The following is a 27,417-nucleotide window of genomic DNA, read 5'->3' on the forward strand; positions in this document are numbered from 1 at the left end:
AGATGGTTCATTATACCGGGTGTCAAGACGGCTAGTTTCCCACCTCACCTGTGCCCGTAACTCGCTGTCTCTTGGCATCAGCTTCCGCCATCTGGAAAAGAAGATGGATGGATCAGCTGTTCTCAACCTGTGGGTAGTGAGGGGTGTCGCCTAAATACATGCTGCATATCAGATATTTACATTATGATTCATAACAGTAGCAGCATTAGTTATGCAATAGCAATGAAAATAATTTTATGGTTGGGGGTCACCACAACATGAGAAACTGTATTAAAGGGTCATGGCACTAGGGAGGTTGAGAACCTCTGGATTAGATGATCAATTCTATTCCGTCTACGTGGGACTCTGAGTCTTCCAGGGACCTCCCCAAGGAGGTTCCAGGCCCTTAACCAAGGGGCCTCCCTTGGGCCCCCTCTGCCCCATGGGCCTCTAGCTCCACCCCGCCCCCTCCCCCCGCGGGCCCCTGAGAGCGTGGGACCGCCCCCTGCGCGCCCCAAACCACGTGACCCTGACTGCGCCGCGCCCGTGCCCAGGGCCACGTGACCCTGCCCGTCCCAGCAGCCATGGCGGCGGCGGCAGGGCCCGCAGATCCCCAGTCGGGGCCCGCAGCGGGCGCCCGCTTCTTCTGCACCGCGGGCCGCGGCCTGGAGCCCTTTCTGATGCGGGAGGTGCGGCTGCGGCTGCAGGCCACGCAGGTGAGTGGGCCTCGCTGCGCCCGGAGGGAAGGGGAGGCCCCGCCGCTGCACCCCTCCCCGCCGGTCCGACCGAGACCCAGGGGAGCGACGCGACCCCCGCTCTCCGCCCACACGCGCCGCGGCCCCGGCCTCGGAGTTGCACTGGCAGGTCCTGCAGTTCCTCCCGGAAAGGACCCCCGTCGTGTTTCCCTGCACGTCCATTGCCGCACATCATTCACCGCCGAAGTATTTTTAAAAAGGGGTTGAAGCAAGTTGTTTCCTGGATTCTTTAACAGAAAACGTTTGTTAGTGTCTGTAATCAGAGCTAGACCTGTCCGAGTGAGAATCCTTTCTCCACCCTTTAGTGCAAATAAGCTGCAGGTTCAGTCCCCTGATCCTTTTCCGTTTCCTGCCGGCGATGGTTCTGACTTTATATGGTGTTGGGAGGATTAGATGATAAAAAGTGCACCTTAAACACTCAGTAAGTAGTAGCTACAGAAATACAGTACTCTGAGGCCCCAGCCCAATTCTCAGAGAAAGTTAATGGTTTCGGTATTTACAAGTTGTTAATTTTAGTGAACAAGGTTCTAAACATCAGTTTGGGTTCATTTAGAATAGGCTGAGCTGGTTTCTTGAAAGCAGAAGAAAAAGATGTAACTGAACCCTCCGTATCCTGATGGGTAATATGAGAGGCCACGGGATGTCTTATTGGAAAAGGAAAGATGAAGCTGATGATTCCAGCAGCTCCTCTGTTGGAAGCCCACAAAACTAGTTTCTACAGTAATGTGTGTGTGTGTGTGGGGGGGGGGGGGGGGGGAGGTCATGAAAATGTCATCAGTCTTACTAGACTACCTGCATTTGTGGATCTGATCACAGACTTTGATAGTGTCTGATGTAGCTCATCGAAAAAGCAATATAATAGCAATTGCTGACATTAAGCATGTAATGTATGTCAGGCACCTGTTCTTAGGTACTTATTCTGTATTCACTTGTTTGATTTTCACAACCACCCTGGGAGGTGGGCTTCACATTTAACCGAAAAGGAAAATAAAGCATAGGTAAATGCAATACATTGTTCAAGGCGTGTAACAGAAAATGGCAGAGCTGGGATTGGAACCCAAGTTGTCAGGCAGGCTGACTCCTGGCTCCAGTCCTTGACCACTATGCGACCATGACCTAATGCTGCACTAATTTGTTTTTAAAAATATTAATTTAGAGTTCTTGGTATGAAAAATAGAAGGCTTGACCCAATCTGGGTATGTCAGAAAAAAGAAAGACCCTCTGCTTGTGCTCCATCTTTTTTCTTTTTTTAAATACGTTTTTATTGGTTTCAGAGAGAGGAAGGGAGAGGGGTAGAGAGATAGAAATATCAAATGATGAAAGCGAGTCATCCATCAGCTGCCTCCTGCACATCCCCTAGTGGGGATCAAGCCTGCAACCCCGTCATGTGCCCAAAACTGTGATCTCCTGGTTTTCATGGATTGATGCTCAGCCATCGAGCCACACTGGCTGGGCATCCATCTTCTTTACAGACAAAAAGAGGTTGGGGGTGGAAATGTATTTTAATCACAGCAACAAAATTCAGCTTATTAAAGGGGGAAAACCTTTGGCGTTGTGAAGAATTAAATGCCAAGAGACTTGGGAATTTCCATATTTTGTTACTCTGTGTTTTATGGGTAGATATGCCTGGAAATGGGATCTGAACAAATAACCGTGCTTTCCATTAGATTCCCAGAACTTGTTAAACTTATAACCAGAAGGATTTGGGTTTTAATTGGTGTCAACCTAGGGCTTCCTCAGCAGAGATTCTTTCTCAAGCTAGAATGTTAAATCCAGACATTCCATCCCAAAAGTTTAACTAGACCATGTCAGATCAAAAAAACAAAAGTACTTGGAGTTCAGCTTCCCATTGAATGGGAGCTGCCTAAACACATGGGTACCCCAAATTCCCTGGTGCCTCAGTTCTAGGAGATGAGCTATAACCATGTAGTCAGCCCCTGGCCACTGCTAAAAGGAGAATTTCAGGACAATCCACATCCATCCTGAATGAAGGGAGTTGGGTTGACCCAAAAGGTTTAGGGTTCCCTGGGTATTGAGCACCATTTGCCATACCTCATAAGACTCCCCATAGTCAATGCTCTTTTCACTTTCTTTTCTTCCCTGACTTTCACCACATATCTACCCTATCTCCAAAGCCTAGTTCTGTTTGATGCATATTTCTTGCTTCCATCCATTTTTCAGTTCCCACAGCCAAGGGTCCCATTATTGCTTCCTCACTAATCTGCTCCCTCCAGCATCACATCTACACCCAGTCCTTTATGCTTCTTCCAAAGTAATTTTTTTCCTACCAACTAATTTGGTGCTGTCAGTTTTCCTCAAACGTCTATACTGTTTGACCATTACCATCTGTGGTACTCCATTCCATGACCATTTATCAGGCTGCTCCGAGCTACACCATCCATCCACCTGACACTCAGTCAGCATAACACAGCACATGTTGCCATGTTAACTTACAGTTTCCTTCAGCCAGGTTGTCACCCCACCTTTGCATTTTGCCCTTCGTTCTTTCCTTAGAATCCCTCTTCCCAGATCTTGTAAGATTTCTCTTCAAGACTTTTACTAATGATGGCTTTCATATTCAGTGTTACATACCATACATACAGCTTATTGTTAAGTTTATTATACTGAAACTTTCTCATTTTCTTCTGGGTTTAATTCACGTTACTGTCTTATAAATTTTACATTTTAATTTGTATGTCAGAGTATTGTTATTCATCTTTAGGATATTTGCTTCTGGTAGAGCACACGGTAGGTGTTTAATAAATACCCATTGACATGTTAACCTTGGGCTAGACACCTAATTTGTCCTAGCCATTATACCTTTTCTTTGCCCTCTTTCAAATACTGTGTGAGATTTGGCAATATAATTACTGAGTATTTTGTGTTCTGTTTTTCTAGTAGTGTGTGTACATGCATATACACATGCACAGTTTGCAAATGGTAGCATAACATAATAAGATTATGGTCTTGGTCACTGACTACATGACTTTATACAAAATTTTTAACCTACCTAAGCCTCAGTTTCCTAATCTGTAAAATGGGGGTAATAAAGTCTACCGTAGAAAATTGTTATAAGGATGAGGAAAATAAATGTATTCAGAATTCCTAAAGCAGTGTCTGACAAATACTAGATACTTCAGAAATGGTCTTTTCTGTTGTTAATCTAGATGTTCTGTTTTAATTCATTAAGGGGGGGAAAAGATAAATGGTTCTTACTCTATACTAGACTAAATTAATATCTATTTTTTATATCTCTAGGTTGAATATGTTTCAGGAAAAGTTTTTTTCACCACCTGTTCTGACTTGAATATGCTGAAAACATTAAAATCTGCAGAAAGATTATTTTTGCTGATTAAAAAGCAGTTTCCATTTAATGTTTCTTCTGTAAGTAAAGGTATGGTGAATACCCACACAATATATGTACTCCAGAATTTTCTGCTTGATAATTAATAAGTAGCCATTTGACATTTTTAAAATTTATTCCTATCTCAGGGATCATTATTTTTCTATGTTTTCTGAATATTATCACCTCATTGTATTATCACCTAATTGTGTCTCTTTACAATCTGCTGCCTGTCTTACTAAGATTTTAGTGTCCTCAGTCACATTTCATCTTTGCAAATTCTGATCAGACACCTTATCTACAGTTATATATGGTCAGTTGCATTTATTTAGATTTAGGACATGTAAGAATCAAAAAATGCATTGTCTTAATAAATTGTTCAAAACTACCACCTTGTAAATTTTAACTAATGAGTGATATAATTGAAAAAATACTGTATAGTAAAATATCCTGTTTTAGGGATCTTAGATGTTTGAATAAACTCTTAACCATTTATAAAGCATTAGAATTAAAGGGAGCTTAAGAGATTTTCTGTTTTTATAAATATGCTTAAGGATCTTAATAAAAGCAACAAATAAGGGTCAGACATTGCTGGATTCCGCATTGCCTTAAACTTCATTTTGACTGCTGATTATGCACAAGAGAACATGTAAGCGTATAATCTATAATAAATTGTATCAAGGAAGATACAAATGGCAAGAAATCAAGACATGGCAGAAAAAATATTTTAAAGCAAATACTAAGATGTTATATTGTGGGATCAGTATTATTTCATTCCAATAGTCCATACATTCTCATTATTAGAGAAATACAGTAATGGCTCCTGAGTCATCTTGATGACCCTTGTTCATCAAGAAGAGATTACATTATTTTGAGTAAGTTATGAATGGGTTATGTACCTGAAGTGTTCCTTTATGGAAACTCCTTTTATGATGTGTGCTAATACTGTATGGTCTGAAATAGTCTCAAAATTTCGTTGCTCTGTTTCTGAGCTCTGTGTTTTGTAATTCTATTTTTTTCCAACTTAATTTTATAGGCAAGATTAACATTATTTCAAAGATTGATACACACTTTAGGTCTATGCTTACATTAAAGAGATACATATATTATAATAGGACAAATGATCTTTCTATATGAATGATACAGGTAATTCTATAGGAATTTTAAAATGGTTTTGATGTTTGGTATAGAATATAAGAATGAACCCATTTGGCACAATACTCTTATATTAAATGATATAAGTTCCATACGAAAGTGAAGTCACTCTTCATGTAGTAGTTTAAAAAAAACTTACTTTATAAAAATAAAAATAATGGCATTTAGGGGTGGTGAATATAGTAGACTGTCTTTAAAGCTTCAGTATAGGATAAACTGAAATTTTATTTATTTAGGAAAAATATTTTATGAAATGCAAAGATTTATATGTGATGATCCTGAAAGTTGGTTGAATGCCATTTCAATTTGGAAAAATCTTCTTGAACTTGATGCAAAAAAGAAAAAACTGTCTCAAGGAGATGCTAACCCACTAAAAAGAAAAATGGGAGAAAATGACAGCATTATTGCTAAGAAATTAAAAGCAGAACAAATGCAAGAGACGCAAGAGAATAGGGAATGCCAGCTGGAAAAGCAAATAGAAGAGGAGACACTGGAGCGAGGAGATTTTCTCACTGAAAGAGAGAAATGTCAAGAAGAAGAACTTCAGAATGAATTAGCAAAAGCAGGAGATACTCATAACCAGAATGACTTGACCTTCAGAGTTTCTTGTCGCTGCAGTGGAGCCATTGCAAAGACCCTCTCTGCACAGGTACACTTACCTCCAAAGTGGCTTTCTATTTTCTAGATGAATTAACTACTCCTTCGATTTAAAATGAGACCAAACCCTTTCACAGAACAGATAACTCGGCTCAGGCAGATAACTTGGCCTAACATAATAATTAAATCTTTTTAAAAATGCATTTTCCATTTTAACGTTATCTCAGCTTCTTAATAGGAATAGTATGCCATGTACTGACCTCCTTTACTAAGTTTTCTTAAACTCACAAGCATTTTTGCATTTGGAAATCCTGATAGCATGGTCTTAAGGTTTTGGGGTTTCTCTTCAGTTTAGTTCTGTTTATGGAGTGATTACTCTGCACCAGGTCCGATAGGTGTGATTATCACTAGAACCCAGACATCAATACACTCAAGGTCTCAACTCTCTATGAGAGGGTGAACACTACAAACAGTTTCTTTTAAAAACCCATGTTAGTGACCCTTACAAAGTTCAGTGATATAAAAGGCATATAGCCATAGGTTTGGATTCTTTGTCCAAACTTAAAATCAAACCCTAAAGTCTGAGTCTAATGTTACCAATCTGGTCATTTTTAAACATATAGGCTTGCAAGTAGGTAAATTAATCTTTCAGCTTGCATCCATTTCCTAAAACCCAGAATGGCTTTATCAGGTCATGATTTGGTTATTTCACGTCTCAAAAATCACAAGAATAGAGATTGCACATAAGTAGATATTACTGCCATAGAATGAATTTGGGGGTGGGAGGGGATGAAGGAGGGTGTAATATTTTAATATTGCAATTTAATATTGTAATTCTAAATTACCATTGGATAGTCTCCCTTGATGTTCCTGCTGACTGTTAGGAAAATCTTACATCTTATTAGAGGCCCTTTCATGCACTGGTAGGGTCCCTAGCAGCTGCCCACCAGGTACTCCCTCCCTTCCCCTGGCTGGCCCCGCCCCCTGGTCAAACTCCCAGAGGAACTCCCAGTGGAGGGGACAATTTGCATACTACACTTTTATTATATAGGATACTTACATTTTTCATTTATAATATTTTTATCTTTTCTATAACTTGCTGCTTTTCCAGGAAGTAGGAAGAATTATTGGAATTGCTCTTATGAAACAGTTTGGGTGGAAAGCAGATTTGAGAAATCCAAACTTAGAGGTAATGAACGTTTATTTTATTTTATATGCTTATAACCTAATTCTTTAGACAATGTCAAAACTAATCTATTGTACTTTTCAATTTTGCTTTAGTGTTTCAAAAAGCATGTATGCATGGATCTAGCAGTCTGATTTTTTTCTTTCATAGAACAGTGCAGATAATGATGTTAATAATGGCTTTGTTAGGGTTGTGGGATTATGTTTTACTTTTTGGTCTCTTTTTAAAAATTGATGAGGTTACACTGTTAATTGGAACAAAATAAAACACATGAGGAAATAAATGCAAGTTATAAAAAATCACTATTTTTTTGAGAATCAGCTCATAAATTTGACATGTAGTATAGTCATTTTCATCATTCATTTGTAAATTCATTGTTATACAGCTGTAAATGAAGTAATTGCTAGCCAAAACAGAACATTTTGGGTTGTTTTATTTTTAGATTTTTTAATGTATTTTTCACTTTTAAAAAGTAATGCCTGGTGTATATCTTTTTATACCTGACATGTAAAATACTTTGACCCCAAGAATATTCTGGCATAAGGGGTCTTCCTTTCATCTCCCCCTTCTGCTCTCTGGGTTCCTCCTCTTCGTCTTCCTTTTGATTATCTTCCTGTCTCAGAATTACAGTTTTCCATAGTTTAGCTCATGAATAAATATAGCTAACTGAATTCCTATCATCCACTTAATGCAATTAATGTTAGCTATTGATAACAACAATCAACACAAAACAAAATTGGCAACACAAAAATCACACAGTAAAATGTGTGACCAAAATTGACAGAAGAATCAAATCTTAGCAAATTTTGCTCTGTGAAATTAATAGAAAAAAATTCATAGAGGGTGAAGCTATTCTTAATAACATTTGATATATAAAAATAATAGTACATTCTATCTTTACTAGAAATTTTAAATAGAATTAATCCCAATAAATAATTTTGCTAAAGTTGAATAATATAAAAAATTGGAAACTTTAGCTGTGATGATCAGGGAATTAAATTGACTAAAGGGAATTCATTTCAGATCTTTTTTTTCTTGATGAAAAGTTTTCAATATTGGAATAATCCTGATTAAACTGCATATGTAAAAAAGTAATCTGGGAGGGAAAGTATTGTGGTTTAAATGCTCTTGAGGTCAAACAGCGGAATTAGAATATTCCATAAACTTCATCAGATTACAGAAGTAAGATTCTAACTTTTATAAAGCTTATTGGGCTACGAATTATAACTCGAGACATTTAAGAACTTTATGGTTTGACGAAGAAAGAGAGGAATAAAATCACCTATAGATAGTAGAGAGAGAAAAGGTCACCGGTGTCTACAATATATTTGACCTGAAGAACGTTTCCTGTCACACTAATAGTATGCAGCCTATGGCAGTCCTGTGTGGCCTCAACTCTTATTTGAGGTTAGAATTAGGATGGATTTAGGAAATCTCAAACCCCAAATGCTGAAAAGTCTGATTCAGTTATGATAATTCAGAGAATCTTTAGGAAGAATGTGGATCTTGAGTTCTTAATAACTTGAATCTCCATATAACTTGCCTACAAAATTAACCTCAAAATTTTTCTATGAAATGTACTTAAAATTTATTTCACCTCTGCTCGAGAAAAATAGTATGGAACATTTTTCCATATATGACAAATAAGGCCTTGGAATTTTTTATTAGAAATATAGTTTATATAGGTTCAAAATAGAAATTTTCAAATTATCAATAATTTGGTAATGCATTTTCTGTTCTATTCTAACTTATGTATTTGTTCTTTCAGATATTTATACATCTAAATGACATTTACTCTGTCATGGGAATTCCTGTGTTCAGGTATTTATATCTTAAACTCAAATTTATCCCTTAGGAGAGTTTTTAAAATTAAGAACTTTATGCTTTTCATTTATAGTATGAAACATTGATACAACAGAGGGGGCTAAAGGCAAAGCATGTGAGTTTTTACTTTAGCCGGTAAAGTGTTTCCATGGAGCTTAGTGGATATGATTTGATCTGACCAGTAGAGCTGTGCAAGAATTTATCACAATAATCCACTGATTGCATGATTCAGACTGAAAATTATATCTAATTATTTCTATTATTAAATGATTTTCACAGGCCCTTGTTTAAGCTAAAAATTTGAGTCTCTTTGCATCTTGGAATTTTAATTAAAATAAAAAATACAGCACAATTCTTAAAATTCACTTTAAACATTAACTGTATACAGCTATACCACACTGTACATGTGTAGCATAATGAATAAGAACTATGGACTTCAATTCTACCTTCTCAACAGATTAACTGCAAGTTTGGGCAGATTATCATATTCCTCTGCTATAAAAGCAGGAAAATAATAGTACCTACTTCATTTGCTTTGTGTTTGGGATTAAATGAGATAACCTGCATGAAAATGCTTGGTACGTCTGGCCGACATGGCTCAGTGGTTGAGCGTCGACCTATGAACCAGGAGGTCTCGGTTTGATTCCCGATCAGGGCACATGCCTGGGTTGCGGGCTCCATCCTCAGTGTGGAGAGTGCAGGAGGCAGCCAATCAATGATTCTCTTTCATCATCAATGTTTCTCTCCCTCTCTCCCTCTCCCTTTCTCTCTCAAATCAATAAAAATATTTAAAAAAAAAGCATGGTACTATTTCTAGGCTACAGTAAGTGTTGAATAAATGTCAACTATCTTATTTCTGAAATAGATCAGTAAGTAGGGAAGGAAGGGAGAGACATTAGAGTAAGGTTAATTTATTCAGTTAATTTCAGTTGAAATGTCTAATGAATGCTTATTATATGCTAAGCACTGTGCTAGTTATCAACATTCAGAGACGAGGAAGATGGTTATTAAGTTCAAGGAATTCAATTTAGTGGAAGAACAAAGGTAGGTGAAAATGCTTGGCTAGGGTTAGGAAAGGGGGCCTCACTCTGCTGGCGGATGGGAGCAAATGAACATAGAGGAGATTAGTTTAATGAGCCACTTAATGGAGAACGCTAAGGAGGAGTTCCCCAACCGGGCCAGAGACGGGAAGAGCCTTACAGGCAAGGCCTTGCAAAGGCGTGGAGGCAGAGAAAGCTTGCGTTGTGGGGGGACAGCCCGTGGTTTCAGTGCAGGTGGGACAGGGGAGACATAAGGAGGGTGGTAGAAAATGAGACCGAGCAATTAGAAACAAGTCATGAAGTGTCTTGGAGGCCGTGCTGAGCGACTTGGACTTTATTCTAAAAGCCGTAAGCATATGACGCAGCAGAGTGATGTGATCAGATTTGTCATTTCTTAGATATTACTAAGGAAATTACATTTTTTAATGAAGGGGAAATGAAAAGAAAAAGGAGGTTCAAACTCTTACAATAGTTCAGGCAATAAATGATGAAGAGCTGAACTGAGGCAAATTGGGGATAACAAAAAGAAGGGCATGAATTCCATAAAGTTAAGGAGCCTAGAATAATGGCCAGATACCTGATTTGGACAACCAGTAGATACTGGTGTCAGTCACTGAGATAGAAAATGTAGGAACAGTAGTGGATTCAATGAAAAATGTCTATGAATAGATATTTAAGTTATAGCTCAGGAGTTCCAGTGACAAGCCTAGGCTGGAGATTTAGATTAAGATACACAATATATAGAAGGTAAGTGGCCCGAGAAAATGAAGAAATGTATCGAGATATGAAATACAGGGAAAGGACTGTGCACAGTTTACACCTGTTGAATTGGCAGTACTCTAGGTAAAAGTGTCCAAACACACATTTAAAAATTAAGATCTGGGATTCAGATGACAAGTCTGCGAACAATAAAAACATTTACTTTGGTCACATGTTAATAGGGTTGGCTCCCATAAAATAAAACCTCTATTGGTAAAAATATACACATAATTGTCAAAACTTTCAGAGGTTCTACAAAAATCCCTGATGCTTAGAAAGGCTATTAGCAATATTAGGGTGTCCCCAAAAAATGTATATGCACACTTTGAATAATTAGAAAGGCAATGTTTATTAAAATACATTTCATTTCAAAATTGAGCTATCAGCTATTAAAAGTGTATATACATTTTTGGGGATACCCTGTATATGGACAAAGACAGTTTTCCATACCAAGTCTATTTTGGTATCTAAGAGTGAAAAATAATCTCTCAATTCTGGTTTTAATATGTTGTGTAGCAAGACAGTTGCCCAGCCTAGACTGTAGTATCAAGATTCATTGATCAAAATATTTCCTAGTCATTCCACCTGCAAAGTTTATATTCCAGATTCCAAATCTATGGCTATAATACTGTCTGCAGTGTGAATTCTTTTCTGAAAAACTTTTAAATAAACAAACTCCCATGGGTTTACCTGCAGAACTTCCTTATTTTAACAGTAAATATACAATTACACTGTTATATTTGAAAGAGATACCGCATCTAATTGTAACATTTTAAGAGGCTTACCATAAATGCACACAAAACAGGGTAACTAAAGTCAAAGACAGATCAGAAATAAAATGTGTTTGGAGAACACAGTAACTTTGTATAATGTTCAGAGAAGAGCCCTCTTAGTGGTTTTGGAACAAGCCTACCCCCAAAACAACCAAGCACTAATCCTCGAAATCAAATAGTCATATCTTACCAACAAATTATATAAATGAAATTGAAAAGTGCATTCAAATTTCTAAGGTATTCTTTGCATTAGATGCTGTAGAAATAATATTTTGAAAATTTTTATCAAATCTGGAAACACTGATGGCACTGATGAGGTGGAGGATGAAGTATGAAGTGGTAGATAATGGAGACCAGAGAACTCATTTGGGAGATGTCTGCTTCATGCAGACAGTGCAATGTCATGCTTCATTTCATCTTTTGAGAGAGATGCAAATGAGCAAAAAACAAACTTACAAAAGGGACTTTTTACAGAAAACAATTTCAAGTGTTAGTATCCATTCAGCCCTGCCTATACTACATCCCTGTCACAAAACAGCAGGTGCTTCTTGACTCCTGCTCAGCACACAAAAGGTCACTTCCCTATGGGAAAACAGGGAACTGCTCAAACATTTTAGAAAAATCCCCCTCATGTGATAACATTTTTATAAAGTAAACACAATAGGGTTTAAATTGCTGTTATTTAAACATTCTCCCTTTCTACAGTACCACACTAGCTGGTTAAACAAGGTGCCAACTAGAGAAGGTATTTCTGTGATAAGGTTAAATACTCCCAACTCAGAGAATACTGTAGTGTGCGTTGCATGAACATGGTGAGATATTCACAGACATGGACAGGTTAATCATTTTATTTACATAAGGTTCTTCTTTAACTTAACAGTCATATTGGATCTCGCATCAGGTTCTTCTTCCTTTGCAGGGTTCCTTTAGCCAGCAGAGCTTACATCAGGACAGCAGGACTGAGGTCTACCATAGCATGGGCGATGGCCTCTGTCGCTGAAATTAAGGTAAGGCAAGTGTTTTCTTTCTTGTTAATACATTAGGGAGGTTCTTTCCGTAACTAACTTACACAGTCTCTTACTTATGGACATCTTGATTGCTTGCTTTTTTTTTTTCTGTTCTCTTTTTCTCTTATCATTTTCTTTTGCTAGTTTTGTTTGTTTGTTTTTGTCATTGCCATTATGCTTACAAAGTTCTGCAGTGATACGTTTTTAAATATTGTTGAACTTCTGAGAGTATTTTGCCTATGAAAACGCTGGGTTAAAAGATAGCCACATTTTATTCTTCCTAATATTTTGTGTTACAATGACGTGGCCTGAAAAACCTCTACTTCTTAAAAGTTAAGTTTTTCTCCTGTGACCAAATATTGATCAATTTTTATAAATGTTCCATGGACATAAAAAAAAAATTTATTTTGTAGTCAATGTCCTCTCTATCTTTGCTTACTCTTTTACTATCTGCTTACTTTTGGAAGGTATTTGAAATCTCATTGATATTTTTTTAAGTTTTTGCATTTTTATTAGTGGTTGCCTTATTCAGTAGTTTGGTATACACAGTCTGCTATTGCTTCATTGTGAGTTGTACCTTTTTATCGTTACGTAAGTTTTCTTTATCTTAAAAAGTGAGTTAAAACTTAAATTTTATCATGTGTTATTAATATTTTCACCCCTTTATCTTTGTATTTGCCTAATATGTCTTTGATCCTCCCTTATTTTCAACTTTGCTTTCAGTGAGTTTTTACAAACACACAGCTCTGTTTGTATCCCACTCTGATGGTCTCTGGCTTTCGATGAGAGAACTCAGTATAATGACAGACACACCTGATTGTATTTCTCCTATTTCACTCTGGTTATAACTTCTTACCGTTGACTGTTTTTATTTTTGCTAGTTTGATCAAGTTACTTCATAATCATTTCATTGTTCTCCCTGATGTTGGAGATTTTACTTTTTTGTTTAGTCCATGAACAGTCCCCTTTCCCAGCTCTCTTAATTAAACACACAGGACTCTACTATTATTTTAAAGCAAGATATCTACTCCTTCCTCTGCCGAGATAGTTTTTACCACCAAGACATTCTAGTCTTCCCCTTTGTTCCTATGATAAGATGAGGCCTCTAGAGTACTGCTTCCTCTCCTCCTGGCCTGCCTTTCCTCCTCCCTACAGTGAGACCTTTGAAAGATTTCATCTTTCATTCCCAACCCCAACTACTAGATTGAACTGAATTATTTATCATATATCAGATTTCCCTTAAAGTATGTCCCGTCTTTTTCAAAAGTTCTTATTTAGCCCTTATATTACACAGCCTATCCTTCATTATTAAGATAGAATTGTATGTAGCAAACACATATTTCTGTGCAAACACACAAAGATATATTGCAAGGTGTATCACTCCTCACATGCTCCACGTTGTCTTTCCCCATTTGAGGTCTCTGCTCGGGTTTGTTTATTGCTTGGTTACGGTCTTGGCTCAGGTATTTTCCTCACATGTGGTATTTTAATAATTTACTATCTGAATTTCTGTATATCTCAGATCTCTCCCTTTCATCCTGGTGGGCATGCCCTTCTTGGCTTGAGTTGGAGTCCTTTTCTCTCGAATGTCGATAGGTGCTGTCCATTGTCTTTTAGCTTCCCGTGTTGCAGCTGAGTTGTCCATGCCAGTATGGTTTTCTTTTCCTTTATAGCTACCTTGTTTTTTCTGCTCAGCAGTTCATAAGACTTTCCTCTTTAGTCCTATAAGATTCAGGAATAGTACCAGGATATACTTCTACAAATGCCTTTTCTATTCAGCCCGGAACTCGGGGAGTCTGACTGCCTGGGTTCTAATTCTGGTTCCATCACTTACCCGGCAGGGAAACCTTGGGCAAGATACTTAACATCTTTGTTCCTCATTTGCAAGATGAAAAGAAAAATTTCATAGTCATGTGAGATTCAAATGAATTAGCATTTTTCAAGTGATTTCACAGTGCCTAACATGAGAAAGTGCATAAATATTAGCTACTATTATAGTAATAATTATAGTTATACTTATTTGGAATAGCTAATGATTATTAAAAAATTTATTATTATTTCTCTAGCTCAGGCACTTTTTCTTATTATTTAATTATTACCTCAACTGCTTTGCGTTAGTGACTTTAACCTTAAACTACTCTGTTTTCTGCTTCTGAAATTTTTTCTCTCTTTCTCTCTCAGGACATTTTGTTTCTTTCCATTAGGTACCCTCTGGCTTTGACTGAAACCTGACCATCCACTGGGCATTCTGCTTCCTCTGTAGACATGTCAAGGGACCACTGGGCCTCGAGGTGGGGTAGGTGTCCTGCTTGCTTGTTCCTTTTGCCCAAAGCCTCTCAGGGCCTCTGAGGCGCATGCCCTCAGGTTATTGCAGTTTTACACGGATCTCTTCCTGTCATTTCTGTTAGAGTAGGAGACCGTATTCCTGCTATAATTCTCTACGGTCCCGATATCCACTTTGGAACCTGGCCCCTCAAGGTCTGGGCTTCCTACCTCTAGTGACCTGCCTTAGTCCCATCCTAGACCTTCTTAGACCCAGAAGGGAATGCCTTCCCAAAATCTCAATTTCATGAGTCCTCTCTTAACCGCTTTTCTTTCCTGTTCACATCCTCCAGCACCCTAACATAGTTCTTTAACCTCTTGGACCTCCAGTCATTTGACCCACCCCTGCCCATTACTTACCACCTGTCCTCTTCCCTGGCCCACAGCTTGAATTTTATGTTCCACCGTTACAGTCGTTTCCTTGCCCACGCTTTTACCTCTCCTGATTCTTATATGACTTTAATACTAGAATCAGAAGTGAACTTCAACATGTTCTCCTCACCAAATCTACCAACAAACCAGAATCTGTGCCCACATACGTTGCCTTTATTTCACTCCATTACTTGTGGACTGGATTTTGGTCTCTGTTACCTATATAAGGACTTTCTCTCTACTGGTCATTCTCATCAGTGGGAACACTTGCTGTATAATACCTTGCAACTTGAAAAAAATTCTTCTCCTGAAGCCACATGCTCCTTCAGCTACCACCCCGTTCTGTTTCCTTTTACGGAAAAACTCATAAAACTAATTGTCCATACTTGCTGTCTCTCCCTCTTTTCTTCCCATTCTCTCTTGTGCCCACTTCCATCAGGCTTTCACCAGCACTCCCCTGACCCCGCTCATCTCACACTTAGCCTGTCAGCACTCAGACACCTGCAGCTCCCTCCTCCTTGAAGTGGTCCTTCCAGTTTGTTTCGGGAAGATCACTCTGGTTTCTCCTCCTACATGAGCATGTGCAGCGCTCAGCATGCATTGCTGCATCTTCATCTACCAACGTCTATACTTAAGAAATTGCCAGGATCCAACCCATCGACTTTCCTTTTTAACTTCTCTCGCCTCCTGGATGGCTCATCCAGTTCTGGTGCTTTAAGGACCATCTGTAAACTAACACTGATGCTCCCAAATGTGTATCCGTAGCCTGAACCTCTCCCCCGAACTCCCGATTCATATGTCTAATGGCTCACTTGGTCTCTATAGGTGGTCTAGGAGTATCTCAGAATTAACATGCCCAGAACTGTACTCTTGTCGCCTTTGAAGCATCTCCTCCCCAGTTCTTCCCACCTCAGTAACAGGCGCCTCAGCTCTTCCAGATGCACAGGTCAAAGCTTTACTCATTTCAGACTGTTGTCATACTTCAACATTCCACATCCGATCTAACCTGTTGGCTCCACCTTGAAAATATATCCAGAATCCTACCAACCACTTCACCCCACTTCCACCAATGCCACTCCTTTTTGTTGTTGTTGTTAATCTTCACCCATGGATATTTTTCCATTGATTTTTAGAAAGTGGAAGGGAGAGGGGACGGGGGGAGGGAAGAGAGAGAGAGAGAGAAACATCTCTGTGAAAGAGACACATCAGTTGGTTGCCTCCTGAACACGCCCCAATGAGGTTAGGGAGTGAGCCTGCAACCCAGGTACATGCCCTTGACTGGGAATCAAACCCACAACCCTTTGGTGCACAGGCTGCTACTCTAATCACAGTGTAACACCAGCCAGGGCAACCACTCTTAATTTAAGCTACTGTCATCTCCTGGACCCCCTAACCAGCCTCCTTGTTAACACTCTTACCCTTTGTTCTATTCTCAACAGATCATCTAGAACAGCGGTTCTCAACCTGTGGGTCGCGACCCCTTTGGGGGTCGAACGACCCTTTCACAGGGGTCGCCTAAGATCATCGGAAAACACACATATAATTACATATTGTTTTTGTGATTAATCACTATGCTTTAATTATGTTCAACTTGTAACAATGAAAATATATCCTGCATATCAGATTTTTACATTACGATTCATAACAGTAGCAAAATTACAGTTAATGAAGTAGCAACGAAAATAATTTTATGGTTGGGGGTCACCACAACATGAGGAACTGTATTAAAGGGCCGCGGCATTAGGAAGGTTGAGAACCACTGATCTAGAATGATCCCTCTGAAATGTAATGTTATGTTACTTCTCTGCTCAGAACTCTCCAGTAGTTCCCCATCCTTCAGAATAGAATCAGAATCCTTGCAGTATTGCCACAGTGACAGCAGTGCTCCAAATGGTGACCACTTTGTCAATTTGGCTTCCAGAGAAAGGAGCTGAAGCCCCCAGTGCCTTACTGTGGGCATGTAACATGAGGTTATATGGTGTTTAAACCTCTAAGGCAATGGTTCTCAACCTTCCTCATGCCGTGACCCTTTAATACAGTTCCTTATGTTGTGGTGACCCCCAACCATAAAATTATTTTCGTTGCTACTTCATAACTGTAATTTTGCTACTGTTATGAATCGTAATGTAAAAATCTGATATGCTATATGTGTTTTCCGATGGTCGTGACCCACAGATTGAGAACCGCTGCCTAAGGTTTGGACATTGCTACTACAGGCAGCAAACACCAGCCCATCTTGATGGAATCACCTGCCAACCTCTCTGATATGATCACCACTTTTTCCCTCTCACTCAGTGTGCTTTGGTCATACTGGTCTCCTTTCTAATCTTTAAACATGCCAAGTATGTACTTGCCTTAGGGCTTGAACTACCTGAAATTCATAAAGTGTAAAAAGGAATCTTTACTCTTAAAATATTGATTCCTCAAATGTTAGATTTCTTCTTTTATAATGCCCATTAGATTTAATAGTACCAAATCAATATTTCTGTCTATAGGCTGGTGCATTTGTTTTAGATCCAATGTGTGGACTCGGAACAATACTTTTGGAAGCAGCTAAAGAATGGCCAGTAAGTTCTAAACTTTAGTAAACTAAGAAGTATATTCACTTTAATTGGTATATGTATGTTTAGTTACCAGTTATTTATAAGTAGATTATCTTTGGGGGATTATTATTTTAATTCTATGAGTCACTACTTACTATTGTCAAATGGCTTATGAAGCGTTAATTAAATTGCTGTTATTTTTTTAAAATAGTATGATAAATTTAGCAAGATATTAGTAATCTTAGTCAGTCATGACATTATGCTAATCCCTAAATTCTTTAGGCATTTGTAACTGTAAAATATTGTTAATAGATTTTAAAATTTTTGCTACTATCATTTTAAAGCAATACTATAAATTTGTTTCAATCTGAATGAACAAATCTATTGGCTTCACTTTCATTATTTGAGAAAATGGCAGTAAGTTTTCTTAACTACAGAAAATATCTGATAGTTTTATTTCTGCTTAAAATAAGAATGTCTTTCCCCATAGGATGTGTACTATGTGGGTGCTGATGTCAGCGACTCACAGTTACTAGGTGCGTGTGACAACCTGAAAGCTGCAGGCCTCACGGGTAAAATTGAGTTACTTAAAGTCTCCGTTATAGGTAAGATATTAAAAATGCTTATCCAACATTTGGGAAAATGAACATATGTAATTATTCCTCTGGATAAACCCATTTTTCAGCCTCTTGCAAGCCCTCACTATTTGTAGATGCAAAGGCAGGAGAGAGCTATTGGAATGACAGTTGTTTAGAAGCCTTCAGTCTTGGGTAGAGTCCAGTGAGAGGATGAGACGGTGAGATTCTCAAGGACAGAACTAAGGGCTCTCTACCCTTATGGGAATACTGAGTGTGTGAGTTAATTGTGGCACGCAGGGTGTAGTTATGAGAGGGAGTGATGGATTCCCTATCTATGGGGCTGAGATGCTTCTATTAGCCTGAACATCTGTTGCAGGGGTCACGCTAGAGCAGCGGTTCTCAACCTGTGGGTCGCGACCCCTTTGGGGGTCGAACGACCCTTTCACAGGGGTCGCCTAAGACCATCAGAAAACACATATATAATTACATATTGTTTTTGTGATTAATCACTATGCTTTAATTATGTTCAATTTGTAACAATGAAATTGGGGGTCACCACAACATGAGGAACTGTATTAAAGGGTCGCGGAATTAGGAAGGTTGAGAACCACTGCGCTAGTCAACGTTTATTTTTAAATTGCCAGTGCACATCATATGTACTGGCCAGAGGGTTGGACGGACAGACAGTCACTTAGCTTTTTATATATATATATATATATATAGATAGATTATCATATAAACTCTTTTGATGAAGCAACTGAATTAAAGAATCTCATTCTCCAAAATAAAAAAAATAAAAAATTCAATGAAAGCTATGGCTCATCTCCCTTAAAAATAAAAAGATATACACATGCAAAATTTTATATATAACTATGAAAGTTATAGAATATAATTTTGTGAAAGGTTTTTCTAGACAATTTAATGGATATCTTCTTGGATCTGTCTGGCAATTTTCTAGTAGTGTACTATATTTAGAGAATTGAATTTTCTGGTTAATTTAAAATTCTGCTTAACATATCATTTTATCATACCTGAAAAACCAATTTTCAAAGAACAGAACATAATTGCTGTACCATTTACCTTCAGTGATTCTGAGATCCTTTTAGAAACTTGTAATTTCTTAGAAACAATATCAGCTAACCTAAATTTTATTTAATATGCAAAAATAATCCTGCATATTTTGATTTTCTCATCTTCAGGTTATAAATACTTGAACTTACTTAATAGGATTCTCTGATTTCTGTATTTCAGAATTGCCATTGCCTTCAGAAAGTGTTGATATTATTATTTGTGACATTCCATTCGGGAAAAAGTTTAAGTTAGGGAAAGACATCAAAAGCATTCTACAAGAAATGGAAAGGTAAGGTGTTGAATTTATTTCAGTAATTTTGAGCTATTGGGCATTTCACCAAAATATATTATAGCACTCCAGTTAAGATTTGATTGCATTTTAATAATTTCCTAGAGTTTTTGTAGCTTAATTTTCTAAGGTTTTTTTAAATCAGAAGTTTATGACTGAGAGAAAAGCAGTGGCTGCTTTAGATAGATAGTCGGGGAAGGCTCGCAAAGGACGTGGTAGTTGAACTCTGGGACCTCAATAATGAGAAGGCACATAAGGGAATGAGTGTTAAGTGCAGACCGACCAACAAGGTCAAATGTTCTAAGATGAGAAAAAGCTTGTTGAGTTTGAGCAACTGAAGGAAGTTCAATTGCTCAGACCGTAGTGAGCAAAGGAAAGCAAGCAGGCAATGGAGTGGCAAAGGTAGGTGAGGGTCAGATCGTGTAGGAGTTTAGAATTTATTTGCAGTATAGTGGAAGAGAGAGTTAGCAGGGATTTACTTTTGTTTTCTATGTGGAAACTGGGAAGGGAGAGTGGAAGGAGCAATGAGAGTAGAAAGGAGATTGTTGCAATAGTGCAGCCAGATTTGAGGATGGGAGTGCTGTAGATGTGGTGTCCTTTAGAGACATACTTATCTGGATTGCTGACTGTCCTGACATCTCTGCTAGGTGTGGGGAGATCCTCCTTAACTCTTGGTTCTCTAGCTGTCACACTGGTTTCTTACCTACACAGCCAAACTGCTTGACAGTAGTCTGCACTTGACATCTCTGATCTTCACCTTCCAGTCCCCTCCTGGTTCCAGCCAACCAGCACCTGCTCCTGCCCTCAAGTCAGATTGTTCTCTCCAGGTTCACTAGTGACTTCTTATAACCATGGTAACTTGTTAGTCCTGTAGCATTTGACACTGTTGAGACCATTCTTGAACTCCTTTGGCTTCCATTTTTGTCTAGATTTCCCCTAGGGTTGTGTTTCATGGGCTCTTCCCTTCTATCCTTACTTTTTAAGCCTCTATTCCTTGGCCCTTTTTCTCTTCTCACTGTGCATTGCCACCTCAGATCATCTTATCCACCATTATGGCTTTATCTTCCATTTACTATGGAGAACTCTAAAATCTCCACCTCGAGCCTGGTCTTTCTCATTACCTCCAGGCTGTATATCCAGCTGCCAATTAGAACCCACACTGATATCCAAACAGAATTCTTTTCCTCCCTCCTCCTACCATCACCCTCTTATTCACCCTCATGCCAAACTACTGTCAGTGCCGCCTCCTGTACTCCTCCCTGTCTCTGATGCTTCCTCTGCCTCCAACACCCTCCCTCACTCCAGCCCCTAGTTGTCACTTGGCCTGGCTCACCTGCTTATCCTTTAACTCGCAGTGTAGGTTTGGGATCCACGCTTTGCTGGCCTCTCCCCTACTGTTCAGTAATCTCTTTAGCAACTCAGGACTGTATGTCATTCACGACTTTTCCACATAAGTACTCTACAGACTTTGGCCAGAGGATTGAGTAAATGAATTCTCCTCAACAAGCTGATATTTTAAGGTCTTCCCTTTTGCCAATCCTTTGTTCATGTCTTCTTTCTTTCCTAATGGTTTTCTTCTGCCATCAGCCCAATGCCTTTGATATATGCTGATTCTTTAGGATTTTTTCATTTGCCTTTCCTTTTGTACAATCACTTATTAGAATATTATTATAAATTACTTTGAGGCTTGCCTTTTAAGTAGAGTAAAAATAGATAATTAAAGCAGATTTGTACTAGCGATTCCATAATTACTATAATGAATATGCATTATGAAAGATACTGCCTAATTATCAAAATCCCTGTATTTAAATAGATAAAATTAAATTTCAAATTAAAAACACCAAATATTTTAAATAAAGTGGGATTGTTTATTATCTGAAAAGGAGGAAATGCTCATACCAATATCACTTTTTGTCACAGAGTGCTTCATGTTGGCGGGACCATTGTATTGTTGCTTAGTGAAGATCACCGTAGGCACCTCAAAGACTGTGAAGGGAGCAGCTTCCCTTTGAATTCTAAAGGCAGTCACTCCGATGAACCTGGAGCGGGAAAGTGCTTGATTCTCGAAGGAAAAACTGGCATATCAGAGACCGTGTCATCGTCATTTGAAGCCAGTCACCAGGAATGCTTACATAAGATGCCACCATTTGGCTCCTTGGTGCCAGTGGAATGCTACAAAGTTAGCCTTGGGAAAACAGATGCATTTATACACAAATATAAGAAGTCATCTTCTTCTGGACTGTAGCAGGCTAGATACTGTGAGCCAAGTTCAAGGCCTTACATGTCAGCCCTACAGAGAAGGGTTACCTCTAGGGTCTGATAGTGCCACAGAGTAACAAGTAGACAGGTCTAGGGGGCATGGCTGTGGGACACAGGATTTTAATAAGAGTTTCTGCTTTAGGCTCTAAAGCAGTGGTTGGCAAACTCATTAGTCAACAGAGCCAAATATCAACAGTACAACGATTGAAATTTCTTTGGAGAGCCAGATTTTTTAAACTTAAGCTATATAGGTAGGTACATAACTTAATTAGGGTACTCCTAAGGCTTAGGAAGAGCCACACACAAGGGTCCAAAGAGTCGCGTGTGGCTCGCGAGCCGCAGTTTGCCGACCACGGCTCTAAAGGGCTTAATGTTTCTGACAAAGAACAGTGAATACATAATTAAACTAAAATACTCTTAAACTTTGTATTTGAGAGAATAGGGGAAGGTCTGCTCTGCCTGCAGTGTTTGAGCTGAAGCTGCAACATCACAAGTTTTCAGAGGTTCACAGAGCATATCAAAATCTTCACAAGGTTGATAATATTTTAACTATCAGATTGTTTTGAATTTAGAAACTTTTATGTTAATTCTTTTGATATCAAACTTGATTTTTGAACCTATAATTTTTTTTCTCCACTGGAAAGAAAATGTTATGTGCAATACATTTTGTATGTTATATGTCTCATATTATGTGAAACATCAATGGGAATAATAACAATCTGAATTAAGCCAATATCCTCCAACATGGTAGAAAATAGAGTTTGCTTTTCTTTTTTTCTCAACTAATGAATAAACTGTTACCTCACTCTTCTTTAAATTAAATGCAGTCCTTGTGTTCACTGCTGGAGAAGAAGAAACAGGAGAGGCCAATGTGGCTGCAGTAGAGTGAGTGAGCTGGAGAACGAGAGCTTAAAGACTACGTGAGTGGCAGTTGGGGATGGCAGGTTAGATTTAAGGCCTTGAAGGCTGTTATTTTGACTTGGACTCAAAGCCACTGGAGAGTTTTGAACAGGTAGCAATCTAACATACATTTTACAGGATCACTATGACTGCTGTACTGTGAATCAATTGTAGAGGGGCAAGAGTAGAAATAGAGAGGCCCGTTGAGAGGTTTTTGCAATAATCCAGGCATGGGAAAACAATAGCTTGCCCCAGGGTGGTAGCAATAAAGGTGTAAGAGGCAGCTGAATTCTGAATGTATTTTCAAGGTAGAACCAACAGGATCTACTGATGTGTGTGTGGTGTGATAGATGGAGAAGAGACAGAAATGACTGCAAAATTTTGGCCAAATACCTGGAATAATGGAGTTTCCACCAAATGAGAGGGGAAAGGCCACAAGAAGGACAGGTTAGGTGGGAAATACCAGAAGTACAGTTTTAGACTTGCTGTTTTGAGACATGTATTATACCAAGTGGAGATGTTGAGTAGGCAGTTGAATATATGAGGATGCAGTTTAAGAAAAAGTCTGCTCTGGAGATACAAATTTGGGGATTTTCAGCGCGTAGGTGCCATAAAGCTGAGTCTGATCACCCCCCAGGACTGTGTGTGGGAGAGAAAGGAAGGGTAGTAGGGTTGGTGTCTCCAACACTAAGAGGTTGGGAGCAGAGGAGGAATGATTGAGGCTGGAGGAAAACAAGAATGGTTGCCTAGAAGGCAAATGAACAAGGCATATGGTAGAGACAGTGATGAACTATTAAATACTGCTAGCTAGCCAAGTCACATAAGGACAGGAAATTGACCATTGATGTAAACAATGGGAAAGTCATTCCTGACAATGGGAGTTTTGGTGGTGTGGAGAAGAAACAAAAACCCGACCTGATTAGGCTTAACAAAACAGGAAAAGAGCTGGAGATAGTATAGACAACTCATTCACCTAGTTTTGTTAAAAAGGGAGAAAATGGGGGTAGTATGTTGGTAGGGTGTGTGGAATCAAGACAATGATTTTTTGTTTTTTAATGTTGACAAACTGTTCCAGAAAAGATGAAAAACTGATGAAGTAGGAAAAAGGGATAAATACTGGAGAAGTGTCCTTGAATAAAAAGAAAACAGTTTGCACAAGGAGGAATCAGCTTTCGATAAGAGCATGAATAATTTCTCCATGGTTACGAGTGGAAAGGCAGTATACAGGCATTTCTGCAATAACATGATAAATGTGCTCCTGAAAATTTTTTTATTCTCAAATTCATGCACTAAAAATAACAATTTATGGAAAAAATCCGGTTGGAGCCAACTGTTCCAAACCTATCTAACTTTGCAACCTGCGTACTAACAAAAACACCAATCACCATAGTTATTTAAAAACAGATATATTTATAATAAATACATCAGTAAATAAAGAATTTCACTCCCAAGAAAAGGGCAAAGACAGCTTGATAGAATCTGATGGAAGGGTAGAAGCTGCTGAGTTGTACGATAAGCACTTCCAAGACAGAACCTGTGGCCACCCTGACCCAAGAAGAGGAAGATGCGGTGAATAGGCATTGTGTAAAGTACCTCATTCTATAGCTTGTTCATTTGAATTATTCCACTGGTGTCCTTCACATTCAGCTGCTCTTATCCGGTGGCACAAAACATTAATTGTACTGGGGGGAAAAGTCACTTATGAACCCACTCAATTTCCACATTACAGTGACATCATCCCCCAACTGAGCCATAATATATGAATTAACATTACAGAAACATGCATTGTAGAACAGACCACAAGTGGGAGCAGATGCTGGAAGGTGGGCAGATGTAGTGAAGGTAGACTATGCAACTTCTCTTCTGGCTGCTTCCATTTTCTCAGTGAAAAATTATGTGGTAATTCCCCCAGTTCCTGAGTCTAAGTGGGAACAGCTCCCCTCCTCAATTGCAGAATCCCCACAGTAGCTTCCGACCCATAGAGGAAGGATGTCCATGACTGGAGGGTCAAGGTCATCCTCTTTAGGCTTTGCTTGCAACCAAAATAGCCAAACAAAAGCAATACCATATCTTTGTAGGAACTGCAGCTCTTAGTGCCACCGTAGATGCTTAATGGAACTCTTTGGCATTTGAAAATCAACCTCTGTCACCTTTGGGTTTGCTGCTTGAAAGGGCGAGGGCTACGCCCTCCATCTTGCCCCAGGGTAAGGGCTACGCCCTCCATCTTACCCTGGATCCTCCATTTTGGGGCAGCCATGTGCTCAGCAAGGAGCTTCTTCCCGGAAGCCCAAGCCTCTGCTAGCCACACCCAGGATTTCTTTAAACTAACCAATGACAAGGAAAGTGCGCACCATAGATATGACCACATCCTGTGTAACAAGACACCGACTTGCGCCCGGCCAATCGGCAGGGCCCATAGTCCTCTTTCCTCCCCTTACTCCACCCCCCTATAAAACCCCTCTTCGCACAGGGCTAGCTCTCTCTCTGCTGCTTGCCGCTGCGTCGGTGAGTGTGGTCAGGGAGCCGAGCTAGCTCGAATAAAGACTCTTTGCTTTTGCATCAGACTCAGCTGGCTCCCTGGTGGTCTTTTGGGGATCCTGAAATCTGGGCATAACACTGCTCTGACTCACTTTTAATGGAGGCCTGGGCCAGAGAGGGCTCTCCAGCTGGTCCAGGCCTATTGTAAGCAGCTCTGCATTTCTGCCCTTATAACCTGGGAGGTCTCAGAATGTCTGTGGCTCACCATGAATGCTGTGTGGAACCTGCAGTGAGTCCTAATAGAGCAGTGGTTCTCAACCTTCTGGCCCTTTAAATACAGTTCCTCATGTTGTGACCCAACTATAAAATTATTTTTGTTGCTATTTCACAACTGTAATGTTGCTACTGCTATAAATTGTAATGTAAATATCTGATATGCAGGATGGTCTTAGGCAACCCCTGTGAAAGGGTCGTTCGACCGCCAAAGGGGTCGCAATCCACAGGTTGAGAACCGCTGTAATAGAGGAAGTACAGCTGCAGCCTCAGCTTTTGGAGCAAAGCCAAGCTCTCTTATGCAAGTAATTATTCTCCTTTTGGAAATAATTCTTGACTTGCTACTGCGAGTTTAACCACAGGACACTGAACTACCCATCTTGAACTGGGAGTGATTTGATCTACCAAGCCAAGTTTAGTGGGCCCAGCCTGCATCACGCCCCCTTCAGGTGGAAATGGAATATGCCAGCACAGAGCTCCAAGTGCCCGAGGGTCCTGGTGATATGCTGCAGCAGTCAGCATGGTATCCTGCGATGTGCCTCCTGCCTGCCTCTGTGCTACCTCCCTCACAACCATTGTCTCATGGGGAATTCCCAATGAGCAGTTTGCCAAGGAGGTAAAAAGTCAAATCTGGTTTACAGATTCCTCTGCAAGTTTTGCTAGAATTTAACTGCTGGGGCATTTCGGCCCCACTGGGGCTGAGGGACAGTGAGGAAATGAAACCTCCCCAGGGAGCAGGACTGAGAGGGGTCCACACTGTACACTTTGCTGAAGGAGAGAAGGCCTGAGAGGCGGATGCTCTCCAGGTCATGACACTAGCTACCTATTTGGAAGGATGGTCAGCAACGTAAAGGATGTCTGAGGAGGAGGACTTATGAGTGGACAGCTCAGGACAGGCCCAAGTATGGAAGGATCTTTGTGTCCCACTGGGATTGTTAGGAGTTCCCACTGTGGGGGAGGTCTGAGTGTGCAGGAGGAAGATTGCCTGCCTGTCTTTCCCTTTCCCCAGCCACCCTCGCTCAGCGGCCTCATGGAACAAAGTGGCCACGGTTTCAGGGACAGAGATAATGCTTTGGCACAATAGGGACTTCTCCTCGGCAAGGCTGGTTAGATTTCAGCAGCAGTAACTACCCCTGAGACTTGTTATAACACCACAGCCAGGAGGGAAATTGCAGTGGAGGGCAATGATTTGTCCTCACTGGAAAAAACTGCTCTCTCTTGATTTGGATTCTCAGTCAGCAACGCCTTTCATGGACTTACCAAATTGCCTTATTCACTATCATTTCTTTCCATGCAACAATGCTTCTCACCAAAGTTCACCAACAGCAGTGATGGCGAACCTTTGACACGCGTGTCAGAGGTGACACGCAAACTCATTTTTTTGGTTGATTTTTCTTTGTTAAATGGCCTTTAAATATATAAAATAAATATCAAAAATATAAGTCTTTGTTTTACTATGGTTGCAAATATCAAAAAATTTCTATATGTGACACAGCACCAGAGTTAAGTTAGGGTTTTTCAAAATGCTGACACGCCGAGCTCAAAAGGTTCCCCATCACTGACCTACAGTGAAGTGAGACAATAGATAGGCTTGCCTGCAACAAAGGGGCCTGTGGCTTGGTGGAACAGCCCATTAAGCACTCCATTATTGTTCCAGCAGAGAGGGAACTCCTTGAGGGTGAGGTGCCTCCCTACAAGATGCGAGGTGTACTATGACCCAGCGACCAATAGATGGTGCTCTTTCTCTCAAAGTCAGAATAAAGGGCCCGATGGGTGAAAGTGGGAGGAGTACCGGTTACCAGATCACCTCTAAGTGGCACCATAACGGGACCTACTTTCTGGAAGGGTGACGGCCAAAGCATCTGGCTTCTGGGTCAGCAGGGACAGAGCAGCATTTCGGGCTCACTATCAACG

General features: G+C 39.7%; 1 protein-coding gene across 1 annotated transcript; it reads left to right on the plus strand.

The window, feature by feature from the left end:
- The first annotated feature begins 531 nt into the window (after positions 1–531).
- Positions 532–22,665, plus strand: THUMPD2 (THUMP domain 2 tRNA and snRNA guanosine methyltransferase). The gene is made up of 10 exons (XM_081101259.1): positions 532–695; positions 3,993–4,128; positions 5,469–5,881; positions 6,941–7,018; positions 8,784–8,836; positions 12,331–12,418; positions 17,608–17,679; positions 18,146–18,260; positions 19,485–19,593; positions 21,514–22,665. The coding sequence occupies exons 1-10, from the start codon at positions 564–566 to the stop codon at positions 21,836–21,838; spliced, it is 1,521 nt and encodes a 506-aa protein (XP_080957385.1). The 5' UTR covers positions 532–563; the 3' UTR covers positions 21,839–22,665.
- The last annotated feature ends 4,752 nt before the right edge of the window (positions 22,666–27,417 follow it).

This window comes from Myotis nattereri (assembly GCF_964212035.1).
Source record: "Myotis nattereri genome assembly, chromosome: 10".
Taxonomy (NCBI): domain Eukaryota; kingdom Metazoa; phylum Chordata; class Mammalia; order Chiroptera; family Vespertilionidae; genus Myotis; species Myotis nattereri.